The sequence below is a fragment of the Aulonocara stuartgranti genome, assembly GCF_965226115.1.
Source record: "Aulonocara stuartgranti genome assembly, chromosome: 5".
NCBI lineage: Eukaryota > Metazoa > Chordata > Actinopteri > Cichliformes > Cichlidae > Aulonocara > Aulonocara stuartgranti.
The window spans coordinates 25,645,605-25,662,976 of record NC_138943.1 but is presented as its reverse complement, the minus strand read 5'-3'; the positions used below and the strand labels follow the sequence as shown (position 1 = coordinate 25,662,976).

The window sequence follows — 17,372 nt, the reverse complement described above, 5'->3', positions numbered from 1 at the left end:
TGTGCAGCAGTAACAGCAAAAGCACAGAGAGGCTTTCACTACATAGTAACAAAATCTCATTGGACAGCAGCCCTCAACCATCAGCTACTCAAAGAAACACAAGCTTAAGCATTTTTGATGGCACTTAAATTCATCTGCCTTAGTAATGCTGTGTAAGCAAAACAGCCTAAAAACATCAGAACGTAAAGTAATCTGCACAGAAAAGTGGCTGAAAATTCACAAGTTAGGAAGAGAAAGACTAAGGCTACGTTCACACTACAGGCGAAAGCACATCAAATCCGACTTTTCTGACCCTATGCGACCCATATCCGATCATGGTACGACAGTGTGAACAGCACAAATCCGATACGCCAATTATCAGTGCCGGAGAAGCGCCCAAGAAGACATTGTGAACACTTCCTGGCCATCCAGTGTAGATGTTAGTGAAACTGTTGGGAAGACAGCGTTGGAGAAACGTGAACATTTTATTTGTACTGTATAATCTGCAGATTCTGACAGAAATTTGCAACTATCCTTTGAAGCACCGCTCCTCTCTAAAACAACAATAAGTATAGTAGTAGTAGTAGTAGTAGTAGTTGTTATTAGGCTATATGTAAATAACAAAATAACTTTATAACTTAAAGAAAAATTGGGAAACGTAAAGTGCGAAACAAGTCTTTATATTAAGGGCCATCGGTCAAACAATATTGTTTGCTCTGGGTCTAAACAGAGCACGTTGTGTGTGACTAGGGCTGGGCCATATTATACAGTTCACGGTAATACCGGTATAATGTTAGGCAACGATAGGAAAATGAAATATCGCGATAGAATATGAGTAAAACGCGCATGCGCAGTGCCTTTGTTTTCATACGCACATGGCCGATTGTTGAGTGAAACAGATGAACCAGAATTGGTTTGTAAAAATGGTGCAACTTCAGTGATGTGGAACTGGTTTGGTGTTTGTCCGTCAGATATACGACAAAGCACATTTTTTTGCAGAACATGCAAGCGGCCGTCGTTATTGTCGTACCGTATTTTCACGACCATAAGACGCACTGTACTAAAAGGCGCAGTCTCAGTTACAGTGGGGCAAAAAAGTATTTAGTCAGCCACCGATTGTGCAAGTTCCCCCACCTAAAATGATGACAGAGGTCAGTAATTTGCACCAGAGGTACACTTCAACTGTGAGAGACAGAATGTGAAAAAAAAAATCCATGAATCCACATGGTAGGATTTGTAAAGAATTTATTCGTAAATCAGGGTGGAAAATAAGTATTTGGTCAATAACAAAAATACAACTCAATACTTTGTAACATAACCTTTGTTGGCAATAACAGAGGTCAAACGTTTACTATAGGTCTTTACCAGGTTTGCACACACAGTAGCTGGTATTTTGGCCCATTCCTCCATGCAGATCTTCTCGAGAGCAGTGATGTTTTGGGGCTGTCGCCGAGCAACACGGACTTTCAACTCCCGTCACAGATTTTCTATGGGGCTGAGGTCTGGAGACTGGCTAGGCCACTCCAGGACTTTCAAATGCTTCTTACGGAGCCACTCCTTTGTTGCCCGGGCGGTGTGTTTTGGATCATTGTCATGTTGGAAGACCCAGCCTCGTTTCATCTTCAAAGTTCTCACTGATGGAAGGAGGTTTTGGCTCAAAATCTCACGATACATGGCCCCATTCATTCTGTCCTTAACACGGATCAGTCGTCCTGTCCCCTTGGCAGAAAAACAGCCCCATAGCATGATGTTTCCACCCCCATGCTTCACAGTAGGTATGGTGTTCTTGGGATGCAACTCAGTATTCTTCTTCCTCCAAACACGACGAGTTGAGTTTATACCAAAAAGTTCTACTTTGGTTTCATCTGACCACATGACATTCTCCCAATCCTCTGCTGTATCATCCATGTGCTCTCTGGCAAACTTCAGACGGGCCTGGACATGCACTGGCTTCAGCAGCGGAACACGTCTGGCACTGCGGGATGTGATTCCCTGCCGTTGTAGTGTGTTACTGATGGTGACCTTTGTTACTTTGGTCCCAGCTCTCTGCAGGTCATTCACCAGGTCCCCCCGTGTGGTTCTGGGATCTTTGCTCACCGTTCTCATGATCATTTTGACCCCACGGGATGAGATCTTGCGTGGAGCCCCAGATCGAGGGAGATTATCAGTGGTCTTGTATGTCTTCCATTTTCTGATGATTGCTCCCACAGTTGATTTTTTCACACCAAGCTGCTTGCCTATTGTAGATTCACTCTTCCCAGTCTGGTGCAGGTCTACAATACTTTTCCTGGTGTCCTTCGAAAGCTCTTTGGTCTTGGCCATGGCGGAGTTTGGAGTCTGACTGTTTGAGGCTGTGGACAGGTGTCTTTTATACAGATGATGAGTTCAAACAGGTGCCATTCGTACAGGTAATGAGTGGGGGACAGAAAAGCTTCTTACAGAAGACGTTACAGGTCTGTGAGAGCCAGAGATTTTCCTTGTTTGAGGTGACCAAATACTTATTTTCCACCCTAATTTACGAATAAATTCTTTACAAATCCTACCATGTGGATTCATGGATTTTTTTTTTCACATTCTGTCTCTCACAGTTGAAGTGTACCTCTGGTGCAAATTACTGACCTCTGTCATCATTTTAAGTGGGGGAACTTGCACAATCGGTGGCTGACTAAATACTTTTTTGCCCCACTGTATGTGTGCCATTACTGTATTTAACACACACATAAGGCGCACTGGATTATAGGGCGCATACAAGTACTGTATGCGTATTTAAAAAATAAAGCGGGAGCAAACCTGAGTTCGGTACCTTACTCACATTTCTATTACCAGTAATCGTCATCATCAACAACACACAAGCATACAAGTGTGCGTATTTAAAAATAAAGCAGGAGCAAAACAAAGTTTGGTACTCACATTTTTATCATCAATCAAACCCATCGAAGTCCTCATCCTCTGTGTCTGAATTGAACAGCTGCGCTAAATCTCCATCAAACATGCCAGGTTCACTTTCTTCACTGTCAGAGTCACTTTCCGTGCCGTGCGGCTCCTCGGAAATGATGCCGGCTTTTGCGAAAGCTCGAACAACAGTGCCATCAGACATGTTAGCCCAAGCATCTACAATCCATTGGCAAATTGTGGCATAACTCGCCCGGCGCTGCCTTCCACTCTTGGTGAAACTGTGGTCTACATCGGTCATCCATCGCTCCCAGGCCGCTCGCAGCCTTACTTTGAACGGGCGGTTCACACCGATGTCCAGCGGTTGGAGTTCCTTTGTCAGGCCTCCCGGAATGACAGCAAGCTCACAGTTCATTTGTTTCACTAGTTTTTTCACATCGGCTGTGAGATGGGCACGCATAGAGTCACAGATTAAGAGCGATGGTGATGCGTGGAAAAAACCACCTGGTCTCCTTTCATACACCTCCCTCAGCCACTCTTTCATCATTTCCTCATCCATCCAGCCCTTTTCATTTGCCTTAATGATGATTCCTGCTGGAAACTTCTCTTTAGGCAATGTCTTTCGCTTAAAAATCACCATAGGCGGCAGTTTCTGTCCATTAGCATGGCAGCCAAGCACAACAGTAAAAGAAGACTTTTCATACCCCGTTGTGCGTATCGCTACCGTGCTGGTCCCCTTCTTCTCCACAGTGTGACTCACCGGGATGTCAAAAGTGAGCGGGACCTCGTCCATGTTTGTGATGTGGCTGGGCTGGATGTTTTTGTCGCCGATGTGTTTGCTGCAGTAGGAGCGGAAGATGGCCAGCTTTTCCTTATAATCCGCTGGAAGTTGCTGCGCTACCGTAGTCCTGGTCCGGATGGAAAAATGGCACCGTTTCATAAAACGAAAGCACCAAGACGGACCTCCTTGGAAATGTTCAATGTTCATCTCTTCAGCTAGTGAAACTGCTTTTAGCCGAATGGTGACCATCGAAACGCTTCTCCCGCTCGTTCTTTGCTCGATGATCCACCGCTCGAGTCTTTCCTCCAACTCGGGCCACCTCGCCTTATGTCCGCGGAAACTCAGCTGCGTTTTCTTGACCTGCCGGAGCTTGTTTTCTTGCTTCCTCCATTTGCGAACCATCGATTCGTTAATCTTAAATTCTCTCGCCGCTGCTCGATTTCCATGTTCCTCCGCATAGCTGATGGCCTTCAGTTTAAACTGTGCTTCATAAGCGTGTCTCTTCGCCATTTTCAGGGTTGTTAAAACAACGATGTCCTGCATAACGCACATACCAGTTCTTTTATACAGGTATGTGCGATAAAGTCAACGCACACACTTCACCCTGTAGCGTTCTCATGGTGTTCTCTACTACGTCCTCATTACAACACACAGGGTGCACTGTGCTACAGGGCGCGCCGTACTTTTTGAAGAAAATCTAAGACTTTTAAGTGCGCCTTATGGTCGTGAAAATACGGTATTTGTTGGACTAAGATGCTCTTAAATCTGGGAGTAATCTGAGTCCTAAACTCTGTATGTTTCAGGTCAAACGAACACTGCAGCATCACTGAGAGTTAAAAACTGTCTAAATTCTTTCATCTTTAATAAAACGATCAGCATTGCTTCTTTACCAGGTGAAACTATGAAGTTTAACTTCCAGGCATCCATGAAAACAAAATTTATTACATTTAACGGAGTTCGAAGTTAGCAGGAAGCTAGCGGAAGTTAGCTCGCTAGTTTCGCTAGTTACCTAAGCATGATATTGCATGTTCTGACAGAGATTTCTGGAAAAATTCTAACGTACAGCTCCACTATCACTTCCAACATAAATGAAGACAGGAAACTAAACAGCAGTGACGTTTGTAGGGTTACTGAAGTTGGGCTAGCTGGTATATAATGATGTGCTACCTGATCGCTAGCGACACAGCTATGTTAGCATAACATAAACAGTGAAGCTGGAGGACGAACACTAACACTTTTCCACTTATAAAAGTTAACCTTAAAGTTCCTGATAGTTAGAGACAAATGCAATCGCATGGCAGGATACTGTAAACGGACAAAACTTCAGTCAGGAGAACAACTGAGATAATCCATCCACAATACGAGGTTAGTCATTAATATACTGCAGCAACATGGGAATACAGCAGCTGCCAGAGAATTCAACATTAATGAATCAATGGTACAGAAGTGGAGGAAGCAAGAAGAATGAGTTTAATAAAGTTTGATTTATCTGACTGCTTTGTTTCGCTTAATGTGCCTTATAATCCCGTGCACCTTATGGTCCGAAAAATACGCACTGCACACTGCAGTTTAATGTTGCAAAGCACCTCTTTTTAACTTCAGTGGATATTATACATGGTTATGCTCAGGATGTGTCAGCCCATTTCTACTGGAAATGTCTTTTGGTTAAAGCAAGGAATTTGCATTTGCACTGTTACATTTTTATAAAGCTTTAATGTACATGAAAACCAGCTTCTTGTATAAGTGAAAATAAATGGAAGGTTGTCTTTTTGCGCTAGTAATGTTGTGGAGTTGTATTTTGTCTCGCATCAATTATATCGTCAGTTATATCGTTATCGCAAATTTTCAAATATATATCGTGATAAATATTTTTGGCCATATCGCCCTGCTCTATGTGTGACGTCTTCTTTTGCACATGCAGATCACTTTGAGGGTTCACACTAGAGCGCGTTTGCTGTCACATTTTATATGTAGTGTGAACAAGAAGAAAAAAAATTGGATTTGATCAAAAAATTGGAATTGAGCATTAAGACCTGCAGATCTCTAGGAACTCTCAGGTTGCTGATGTGTTGTCAATCTAATAAGTTGTAATCATTGATTTCTGTTTTTGTTTACTTATTTTATTGAGTGTCTGATTTAGGGGGGAAATGGTTGTAGTTCCAGGCTTGGCTATTTAGCATCAGAAAATAAAAGGAAAAAATAAACCCCAATAAAATAAACATTTAGACAATTGTCTACTTTTGGTGCACGTTTACTGAAAGGTGTGTGTGGGACCTTGGGAAGTTAGGAATAGCATTTTGGATTCTCAGCAAAGTTATTTTAGATTTAAGAAGCCAAAACTTACTTTTGTGTTTGAAGTTTCTGAGCCTTTTTTAAATATGTGGCTCTCACTTGTCCCTTCTTCAATCTGGCAATCTGCTTCTGACTCATCTGAGGTACAGTCTCCATCTTCAGCTGCTTCATCAGTTGAGCTATTAGCTGAAGCCTCAAGTCTGGTACCTGCCACATGAATCTGGTTTGTGTCAGTGATGTCTTCTTCTTCCTCTTCTTTTGATCCGTTTTCAAAACAGTCTGATGTAAAATCGTTGTTGGCTTCACCCAGCCCCAGATGTTGCTCCAAACTTATGTCACACTCAATATGCTCTTCTTTAACACAGACTGGTGTAATGAAGTTGTCAGCTTCAGTCAGCACTTGTCGCTGATCCCAACTTAAGTCATATTCTATTTTCCCTGCTTTAGCTATCGTAGTGAGGCCCTCTGATATTTCAAGGTCCACCCCGGTGTTAGGCTCTGAGGGCTGTTCTCCAGCGTAGTTATTAACATCTGTCATAGGAAATAGAAAAAAAAACCCATTACTGAATACATTACATAGTAATCATATATGTTTTGCTTTAGTTTGAGTCGGTACTTGCCCCTTAACCTGAGATTCTTTTAACATGTCAACGTGGACATGTCAGTGAACACATAAGACATGGAAACAGTTTATCTCAACTATCCTTAGACTCTTACCATGTTGGGGGGGGGGGGGGGGGGGGGGGGGGGGGGAATCAATAGTCACTAGTCACCATGCAGAACAGCTGTTATTGAGTTATTCACAATCACCAGCCACTCAGTTAGGTACACCTGATCAAAAGCTCTTCAACACAAGAGTGTCGGTATGCAGAAGAGTGTCTGTAAGCGCACAAGACATCAAACCCTGAAGCAGCTGGACTAAAGCAGCAGAAGACCACACTAGATGCAACTCTAATCAGTCAATAATAGGAAACTGAGGCTAGCCAACAGTGGACAACAGAAGACTGGAAAAAATTATTTTTCTGTTCCAACATCCAAATACAAATCATGCTTTGTACTAGGGCTGCCACGGTTAGTCAACTAGTCATTTCAGAGACATCAGTTCCCCACCAGCTCGATAGCTGGAGGGGGGGTTCAAGGCTCACTAGAGCCGGTGAGAAAACCGGACATCCGGCAAATCGTTTTCAAACCCACCGCCATCTTTCGCTACTCAGGTTAAACATGATATATAAGTCACTTAGATAACTTAAAAATGTTATTGTTTGGCTTTTTTCAGTATTTTATTTGTTCCTCTTCCTACTTTGTATCAATGATTCAGGCTGCTGGTTGTGGTGTAACCGTGTGGGGATGTAACGGTTTCATGGCGCAGTTTTAGACATCTTAGTACTAAAACACAAATGATCTCAAACTAGTTTCTTGAACATCACAATTGCTTTACTCCACTCAAACGGCCTTTTAAGTCACTACATCTCAGTCGAGCAGAGCAGTTTTGAGATGCGGTGGAAGGGGGAACGTGGATGTGCAGCAGACAAACAACAGCACCTGTGTGATGCTATCGTATTTTTGTGGATCAATATCTCCAGCACTTGACTGAATCCGTGCCATGAAGAATTAAAGCAGTTCTGTTAAGGTTAAATGGGGTCCTACCTGGTACTGGTCATTTTGTATGTGTTAGACTGATGGGTTACTACCTATGAAACATGTCCGCAGTAGTTTAGTGGTAAAGGCCAATCGAGGTAAAGTTAATTAACAGCTTTATAACGTGAGGGGGCCCTTTAGTATTAGTCTTAACTAACTAACTAAAGCATTAAATTACGCACCCATCACACACACGTCCTACAGTATTTACACACGGTGTCGCATTAAGCTTGCAATGCTTTAATTTAACAATTCCTCTTCAAGTGTAGCTAATACAGGTCAGTCAACTGGAAACGCAAGGATCCAAAAGCAACAAACCTATCCTGTGTAACTTTATCTCGGGGTTGAGGACCATGTGCAGAATGTCCCGCAGGCGCTTGTTTTCCTCACAGCACTCCACGACGATACTTTCAACTTCACCAAACACCTCCATGGCCACGGCGGTGAGGCGTTCAGTCAAAAAGCTCCGAAAGCCCTGGAGTCTAACGCTCGACATTTTGGACTATTATTATCTACACAACGCCTGAGTTCATCCGCGTGAACACGCTCAAACAAAAGAAAACAAACGGAATTTCACAAAGGCGACTTCCTGTAGGAAAAGTCTTCTTCGGTGGATTTCGTGGGTTACATTAGCGCCCTCTTCTGATAGCGCGCAATCTACAAGGAGAAGTACAGATTATAAAGACTAAAGAGGAAATAAAATTTTGAGATTACGGTCGAAATTTTAAGATTAAAGTCGAAATAATATTTTGAAAAAAAGTTGCCATTTTGAGATTACAGTCGAAATGTTATTTTAAGCAATTTTAAGATTGAAGTCAAAATAATAATTTGAGAAAAAAAGTTGAAATGTTTCGGTTTTTGACAATGACAATGACAATGACACGCCTTGTGGAACTAGGTGTTCTTCAATGGGCTAAATGTTCTAAGGGGTTTTCCTTATATAAAGCTCAGTGCATTCCTTCTTTTTAAGAGTGTTGCCAGATTGTTGATTTTGTCACTCCAAAAAAATGTATGCTTTGTCTGTGATCAGTTTATTTTGGCCCTAATGATGACATCCCATTACTTACATCAACATATCTGTAGACGACATACTGACAGTTCCAGTGAAAAGATCGAAATGCAAGTCCAGCATTTGGAATCGACCCCTGAGCTTTTATCTGTTATGTTTCTCACTAAATAATGAAGCCTCGCTTTTATGAAACTGTTTGTCAGTATTGATCGATTAGTTTAGGGCCTTCGAGTTTCCATGCATATTTTCCAAAGCAGAGAATTTGTTAAAATGTAGGAGACCTTTAAAGCAGGCCTGCTTTTATCCCTTCACACTACTGACCAAAGATGGCGCCAATCCACAACGTCGTTCCCTTAAATAAATAACTTTGAATGAGTAGAAGAAGAAAAAGAAGCAGCAAGGGGCAGGCAGCTGGTGACAGCCGAAGTGTACCGTTCCCCCACCCTCCTCAGCACTCTGTTAACTGGATCAAACGGAGAAATTGCCGGACAGCTCGATGGAAATACAATAGTAACGTTTGCTGATAGTCGGCGATTACATTTTATAACTTTGAGCGGATAGGACTAGCGTTTGTAGGCGAGTCCAAGTAGTGTTATCGTTGCTGCTTGTGGCAAACTGAGTTAACACTGTTGCTTCGAGCTTTTAGCATAGGTAACGTTACCGTTAGCTGTCTAGCAAGCAAAAGCTAAATAACTTCAGTGTTTACGGTCCCATCGGATTGCCAGCTTCGACAGTCTGCCAGGTTATCGCCAAAGCCGTCAGGTTGTCGGCTACTCGGTAAAGATGGGTGACATAAACCCATCGACATCCCATGCATTTCAGTCGGAGGTGAGTGTTTTATATAATTGTTTGACAGTGAGTAGTTTGCAGTCACGGCTAGCGACGTTAGCAAATGTCAACTTATTTGAGGTTGTCACTGTGACTAGCAGCTGCTGATTAGTTAGCGTTAGCTTGCTGCTGCTAATGTTGACATATAATATTAGCCAGTGGAAAAATTTGACAAGTTATACACACCAAACATTCCCGCGGTATTAGAACAAGCTGTCAGCTTTCTATAAATAAAACTTTACATGTCGCATGAAAATGAGTCATTAATGCCACTTTAAACGGTACTTCACGAAACCTGCGAGTTAGCCTTACTGTATGCTTCATGGAGAATAAAACATTCCATCATCATTACGGAGCATGCTAACATTAAAGCTAGCTGACTAACCATCATATTCACGCCATCTGGATTTTTCGCAGTGTAACAGCTGGCGGACAATGATGCTTTTGTTGCACTTTGTTATTCCTTGATAGTCTGTAATATGTATTACCGCGCGGCTTCGTTGTTTTGTCCGTTAATTGAACTATAGTGACACTAGCTGGTTAGCAGTAGCTAGTGAGTTATTTGCGGTCTACCGCTAGCCGACCAAGCTAACATTAGCTGTCGTTTTTAGTTGGGTTTGTCGGTGGGGGTTGGCAGGAAGGTTCACTTTCATGTCTATAGATAAATATGTGTGTGCGTGGGCGTAGTGAATCAAACTTTTGCCTGTGTTAGTCGCCGTTTCTCCCACCGTGTACAATAGAGGATGTGTGGCGCGATCACTCGTCGTTCATATCAACGCCATATCTGGCAGTGCAGGTTTATTGCAGCTAATGCTTCAGTAACATGATTGTGTTTCAGGGTTTCAGTCCGCCGTACAGGAGGAGGAGGACAGTGGAGGATTTTAACAAGTTTTGCACTTTTGTTCTGGCATATGCCGGTTACATCCCATACCCTCAAGAGGTAAGAAAACCAGGCGGTCGGTGGCTGTGCACTCTTCTTCACATCAGCATCTGTCTAGTTGGGCTATAACGGTGTCTCTTAAATGTTTTAATCAGGAGCATCGCCTGTGTTATACATAGTTGCATTATATTTCCGCATGTAAACAAACAACCATACAAAGTAGGAAAATATTTAGTCTTGACCAGCAGAAGTGAAATCTACACAGAATCAAAATGTTTGTAAAAATGATAAATAATCAAGACCCAAAGCCTGTCACTGAGGTTATCTGAGTGTGTGTGTGTGTGTGTGGGGGGGACTGTTTTAATCATGAGCTTTATTCTAAAACCGGAGCTACTCTTTGACAAAATTATTTGGATCAGTTACAGATGATCTTGCATATCCACTGTGGATTAACTTCAAGTAATCTAAACCTGTGGTCTATTTGTCAGTTATAATATGACTTAATGCAACTGCTGCCACTCATTATTGTTTTTTTATTATTATTATCTTCTTGAATTTTATTCACTCGCTAAATCGGACATGAGACTTTATCGTCTTCTGCTAATCTTGGGGACCAAAAAGGAGATGGCCAGACAGGGAGATTACTTTAACAGATTCTTTTGGCTTTATAGTTTCTCTGCCTGTGTTTATTTTAGTTTTACACATACTCAACTAAGAACTTTATCTTCTTTTTTTCTTTTTGCACTTACATGGACTCTTGGCTTAATACATGGGTCTCTTTTGCCCTTGTCGGGTTTTTTTTTATATATATCTTTTTTTTATTTTTTTTTATTCTCTCACACATACAGCCATCTGTGATGTTACTATGTACTAGGTTAACTGAATCGGTTGTATGGAAAGTAGCCTTGTTCATGCTGGTCATTCATTCACATTTATATGCATTTAACTTGTTGAAAACATTCATTTTAGTCTAATTACAGTTTGTTTGTTTTTTGTTTTTTAACACATGCTCCTCCACTGTCTAGAACATGGAAGCCATGTCCTGTTATCAAAGGATGTAGAGCTGCATCCTTTGATAACAGTGTATCTTTTGTTACGCAATTGGGGGGGGGGTTTGTTGTTGTTGTTGTTTGTTTTTTTTTTATTCAGACTAGATAAGAAGCACCAGGTGGTAGAGATGTTCCTGTAAAGTGACACACACCCTTGATAGCATCAAATGTTCTGTTATTCTCCACTGCTGCAACTAAAGTAGAGCATTGTTTTTAGTGCTATTTTCTGTAAAACCAAAATAAAATGTGACATCCCTCTCTCTGGTTTATGTGAAGTTTCTTTTATCATAACTAACGTTGGATGACTTAGTTTCCTTTTCTTCACCATCAACAGATGACTTGTTCGCTTTCCTTTCAGGGATTTATTTTTATGGTCATGTGATTGCAAATGTATTAATTTTTTACCTGTTAGTAGCCTACTTCATCTCCTTATGTTAGTGAATTAACCCCTGCACTTCCATTTATTATTTTAGGACTCTCCACTGCGCAGTAGCTCAAGCCCCCCGAACAGTACAGGCAGCACAGCCGACAGTGATGGCTGGACCCCAGGACCAGCATCTTCCTGCCCCCAACGCCCCCTGAAGGGCCCCCAGGATAGGAGCAGGAAGCGTCCACAGCCAGGATCCATTCTGTCCAGCCACGCCAAGAAAGATGTAAGACGGATTTACAGTGGGGCAAAAAAGTATTTAGTCAGCCACCGATTGTGCAACTTCCCCCACTTAAAATGATGACAGAGGTCAGTAATTTGCACCAGAGGTACACTTCAACTGTGAGAGACAGAATGTGAAAAAAAAAATCCATGAATCCACATGGTAGGATTTGTAAAGAATTTATTCGTAAATTAGGGTGGAAAATAAGTATTTGGTCACCTCAAACAAGGAAAATCTCTGGCTCTCACAGACCTGTAACGTCTTCTGTAAGAAGCTTTTCTGTCCCCCACTCGTTACCTGTACGAATGGCACCTGTTTGAACTCATCATCTGTATAAAAGACACCTGTCCACAGCCTCAAACAGTCAGACTCCAAACTCCGCCATGGCCAAGACCAAAGAGCTTTCGAAGGACACCAGGAAAAGTATTGTAGACCTGCACCAGACTGGGAAGAGTGAATCTACAATAGGCAAGCAGCTTGGTGTGAAAAAATCAACTGTGGGAGCAATCATCAGAAAATGGAAGACATACAAGACCACTGATAATCTCCCTCGATCTGGGGCTCCACGCAAGATCTCATCCCGTGGGGTCAAAATGATCATGAGAACGGTGAGCAAAGATCCCAGAACCACACGGGGGGACCTGGTGAATGACCTGCAGAGAGCTGGGACCAAAGTAACAAAGGTCACCATCAGTAACACACTACAACGGCAGGGAATCAAATCCCGCAGTGCCAGACGTGTTCCGCTGCTGAAGCCAGCGCATGTCCAGGCCCGTCTGAAGTTTGCCAGAGAGCACATGGATGATACAGCAGAGGATTGGGAGAATGTCATGTGGTCAGATGAAACCAAAGTAGAACTTTTTGGTATAAACTCAACTCGTCGTGTTTGGAGGAAGAAGAATACTGAGTTGCATCCCAAGAACACCATACCTACTGTGAAGCATGGGGGTGGAAACATCATGCTATGGGGCTGTTTTTCTGCCAAGGGGACAGGACGACTGATCCGTGTTAAGGACAGAATGAATGGGGCCATGTATCGTGAGATTTTGAGCCAAAACCTCCTTCCATCAGTGAGAACTTTGAAGATGAAACGAGGCTGGGTCTTCCAACATGACAATGATCCAAAACACACCGCCCGGGCAACAAAGGAGTGGCTCCGTAAGAAGCATTTGAAAGTCCTGGAGTGGCCTAGCCAGTCTCCAGACCTCAACCCCATAGAAAATCTGTGGCGGGAGTTGAAAGTCCGTGTTGCTCGGCGACAGCCCCAAAACATCCCTGCTCTCGAGATCTGCATGGAGGAATGGGCCAAAATACCAGCTACTGTGTGTGCAAACCTGGTAAAGACCTATAGTAAACGTTTGACCTCTGTTATTGCCAACAAAGGTTATTGTCAATGGAAAATTGTATTTAGTAGTCAGTATAATCTTTTAGTGATATAAGTTTGCTTATGGTAGGATGCTGTTTGTAGTTATTTGGTAGTGACAGGATGTGTGATTTTTAGCAGGCTTGGTTCACCCCCACATCCTGGGAGCGTGGGAGAGGTCGTACCTTGTTTTATTGTTTTAACGTAGCTATGTCTGTTTTAGTCTAAGTGCTTTAACTGCTGGACTTCCTCACCGTGCCATCTAGGGTGGGGGAGACTACCCTCTTTATGATCAAGGATGTACCTTTTGTGCTTTCATGTTATATGACCCTTTGATCAACACACACACACACACACACACACACACACACACACACACACACACACACACACACACACGCTCAATGGAGTATAAATAAAGACCGGGGCAGTTCTCTCACTGGAGTCTCTTAGAGTGGAGGCTGCCCTTGCTAGCAAGAAGTTCTGTGTGTTTCTCTTCTCTGAGTCTTTACTGAAGAAGTGTTTTAGAACATTTTCCCTAACAGTTATGTTACAAAGTATTGAGTTGTATTTTTGTTATTGACCAAATACTTATTTTCCACCCTGATTTACGAATAAATTCTTTACAAATCCTACCATGTGGATTCATGGATTTTTTTTTTTCACATTCTGTCTCTCACAGTTGAAGCGTACCTCTGGTGCAAATTACTGACCTCTGTCATCATTTTAGGTGGGGGAACTTGCACAATCGGTGGCTGACTAAATACTTTTTTTGCCCCACTGTATGTCACATCATCAACCTTATATAATCTGACCAGGTAAAAGTTTTGTTATAATTTTCAAATGGATATTAAATTTTCTCCTCTGCAGCACACAATCACTACCCTGCATCCAGATGATCGCAGGAAAGCTGACAAGCTGAAGAAGAAGAAGAGGAGGAAGGAGAGGGAGCATCAGTCTGTTGAAGAACGTGGGGCTCACTTAGCAGTCCCAGAGCTGCAGTGCCCGCTTTCCTTTGGCGGCCGAACAATCAAAGAAGAGCCAGAAGATGACATCAGCATTCCCCTCCACCCCCAGTGCGTGCCTAGCCCGTCCCCTTGCAAAGAGGAACCCAAGGAAGAGCGTCGATACTGGGACGGACGAGACCTTGAGGAAGGGGTGGTAAAGATACAGAAGGTGGAGGGCTTTTCAGGAAACAGAACGGTGTTCCGCCAGGGAAAGCAGGTGGTGTTCCGAGACGAAGATGGCTCAGGGGAGGATGAGGATATAATGGTAGACTCTGGTAAGAGATTTTGGGGTCAGAAATGCTTAAATGTTTTTAAAAAACTGATGAATGAATAAAGTGGAAGCTCAGTGTATTCTGTCTCCTTTCTTTTCAGATGATGACTCGTGGGACCTGGTGACATGTTTCTGCATGAAGCCTTTCGCGGGACGCGCCATGATCGAATGTAACAAGTGCAACACCTGGATCCACCTGTCATGCGCTAAGATCCGCAAGAGTCACGTGCCAGAGACATACGTGTGCCAAAGCTGCCGAGAGACACACGGACCTCCAGACACTCGACGTTCCCACCGCTCGCGTGTAGGCCCACGCAAACACATGCTGGACTGACCCCAGGCCACATCCTGAACTCTGACCCGTACCGCTCCTACTTTAACCCTCTACTGGACTGGCCCCTCCTCCTCAGATTCAGGTCTTGCACCCTTCAGTCTCTCTCCTTCAAGGTTCAACCATGAACCCATATTTTCTACAAACATTTTAGTGGACCTATCCCGAGCCCTTATCCCATTTGAGAACAATTTGAGTGCTATTTTAGATTTACTAAGGTTTGTTTCTGCTTCCTACAGACTCTGCGCGTAAGGCAATCACTGAATGGATGTCTGTCTGTAGATGACATTAGCATAGCAACAAACCGCTACTTTTGGGGCTTGGTGTCTCGTGAACACTGGAAGCATTTTGAACTGCCATATTGAGAGAATTCTCACAACTGCCACCCACTATGGTGCATGCTGGGATTTGTGGGAAAAATGGTTTGCACTTTAAAAAAAAAAAACTCCACCTAACCTTTCTTTCAGAGACGGGTGTGTCTTTCTGATCTGGTTAAACTGGATTTAATTTCTCTATGATGCCTCTATTGATGTTACATAATTAACCATTTAAAACAGGAAAACAAGTTGAGGCTGGTGTCAATTGCTTCAGATGGTGCTATAGTATTAAGCTGAGGTATAATCGAATAGAACAAAGATGTAGGATAAGAGGCTAGAGTCTGCATCTGCATCATCAGTTTGTTGTTCTGCTTTTCTTGTTTAAGACATTTTCAAGAATATCATTGAGGCTATTAGCTCATACAGCAGAACCAAGATCTTGTCTTCCAGACACTGGTATTCCTCTGAATCAACACGTTACTCAGCCATACACAGAAGCTTTCACACTTTGTTTCTCAACGTGTTTAAACAGTGTTCTTCGCTGACCACATTTGTTCCTAATAAAGAAATTGTTATATAACAGTTTAGAAAAAAAGAAAAATTGGGCAAATGACAAAAGTCAGGTTTTCAGTATATCCTGTTATATCTGGTCAGTATGATTTTAGTTAACCACTTGATGCGCTTGACTAAGTTTTCAGAGACAAATATATTTATAGAAGGGAACCACAGTCCTGTTTGCAGTACTGACAGGTGAAAAAAAGGTATCTGTAACTGGAATGGTGTCAGACCAGAAATCTTCAGTTTTCAATGAAGATTTCCGGTTGAAATTATGCACGCAAGCGTTTAAATAAGGGTGTTGGCGATGCATCTGCTGCTATGAGTTGTCTGAACCAATCTCCATGTTTTTTTTGTTTTTTGGGGGGGGGGGGGAGGGGGTTTCAAGTCTTTTGCAAAGCATCAAGTAGGGATGCACTGATGTGTCAGCAACACACCGGTACTGGCCCATGTTGGCCCTGTTGAGTTGTTTTTACACTTTTAACTCTGCACAACGTTGTGAGAATCGGGGCTGTTGTCTACACTTGCCGTCTGACATGTAGCATACAGATTTTTTTTTTTCTTCTTCCCCTGTTATAACGATTCATTTGTCATCCTGGCCCAAAGTGAGTAATGCTTAACAATAATAATAATAATAATAATAATAATAATAATAATAATAATAAACATAAAAAAAATGGAAGTCAGATTTTTATTCTGTATTGATTCTGAATTTTCAAATCAGTGCACCCCTAGTACCATGGTAGTGGTGGTTTGTCTCTGGAAGGTCAGAGCAGAAGGTCAGATCTCAGTGAGTAATCGCCTCCCGTTAACTTTTGCATTGCAGTATTCGGTTCTATGTGGAGTACCATTGATGGAAAACTTGCTCCCATTTGGATTAAAAGAACTTTAAGCTTTGTTATTCATGTGCCATCTGCTGTTGGGACTTGTGTGTTTCTGAACATATATATATATATATACATAAATATAAATATATAAATAAATGCATAAAAGCCATACTGTAGAGTGACAGATTTTAGACTCAGATTCTTGGATACTTGTCGGTGATGGGGTTTTATAATGCAGAATCAAAGAGTTGACCAGGGAACGACTAAAACAGACGAAGAATGTTTGTTTGGGGGGTTTTTTGTGTAAAGAACAAGAATTTCCAAGAGTTTGAACGATTAAACTCATCTGTGCACTCTCCTGGTATTTACAAATGTGGGTTAACTGGTTTGTACCCAGCAGTCGCCTAAGTTATGTTTTTAAGACATTTGAAGAACTAAAATCACTTTTGCTGTTTCTCAGGACATGCTTGTCTTGAAGAGAATCTGAAGACTCCTTCAGACACAAGCTCATAATTTTGAGTGTGCGTCTTAAAGACATTAGTGTAAATTAATGTTGGAGGGGGGGGAAGCTCATTGTGATACAGCTTGTTTAATCTGAACCTGGGTTGTTCTATCCTCTTACTGAGAAAGCGTTTGTTCTGTGGTGCACACTGTTTCTGTGAAACTATTGTAAACTACTGTAAATAAAGAGTTACCATTTTAA

At 42.2% G+C, this 17,372-nt stretch overlaps 2 protein-coding genes across 5 annotated transcripts in view; one reads left to right on the top strand and one right to left on the bottom strand.

Annotated features, from left to right (window-relative positions):
• Positions 1–10,251, bottom strand: part of LOC309707191 (uncharacterized protein) — a 26,438-nt gene extending 16,187 nt beyond the window's left edge. The window contains exons 1-3 of one of the 4 annotated variants that reach the window (XM_082534360.1): positions 9,805–10,251; positions 7,901–8,239; positions 5,997–6,475 (exon numbers count right to left, since the gene is read on the bottom strand). In XM_082534360.1, coding sequence (XP_082390486.1) covers positions 5,997–6,475; positions 7,901–8,078 — 657 coding nt within the window. In that variant the 5' untranslated portion in view covers positions 8,079–8,239; positions 9,805–10,251. Of the gene's footprint in view, positions 1–5,996; positions 6,476–7,900; positions 8,240–9,804 lie in introns of those variants that run through there. The other 3 variants (XM_082534359.1, XM_082534362.1, XM_082534361.1) reach the window with 3 other exon arrangements.
• Positions 8,963–17,372, top strand: phf13 (PHD finger protein 13). Its single transcript, XM_082534375.1, has 5 exons — positions 8,963–9,419; positions 10,258–10,359; positions 11,822–12,001; positions 14,232–14,643; positions 14,741–17,372. The coding sequence occupies exons 1-5, from the start codon at positions 9,375–9,377 to the stop codon at positions 14,971–14,973; spliced, it is 972 nt and encodes a 323-aa protein (XP_082390501.1). The 5' UTR covers positions 8,963–9,374; the 3' UTR covers positions 14,974–17,372.

Bases quoted from the DNA above. Each gene is read 5' to 3' on its own strand.
- phf13 (XM_082534375.1), top strand. From the start codon at position 9,375: ATGGGTGACATAAACCCATCGACATCCCATGCATTTCAGTCGGAG. The intron at 10,360-11,821 runs GTAAGAAAACCA...TTATTATTTTAG, and splicing joins ACATCCCATACCCTCAAGAG to GACTCTCCACTGCGCAGTAG. The intron at 12,002-14,231 runs GTAAGACGGATT...TCTCCTCTGCAG, and splicing joins CCAGCCACGCCAAGAAAGAT to CACACAATCACTACCCTGCA.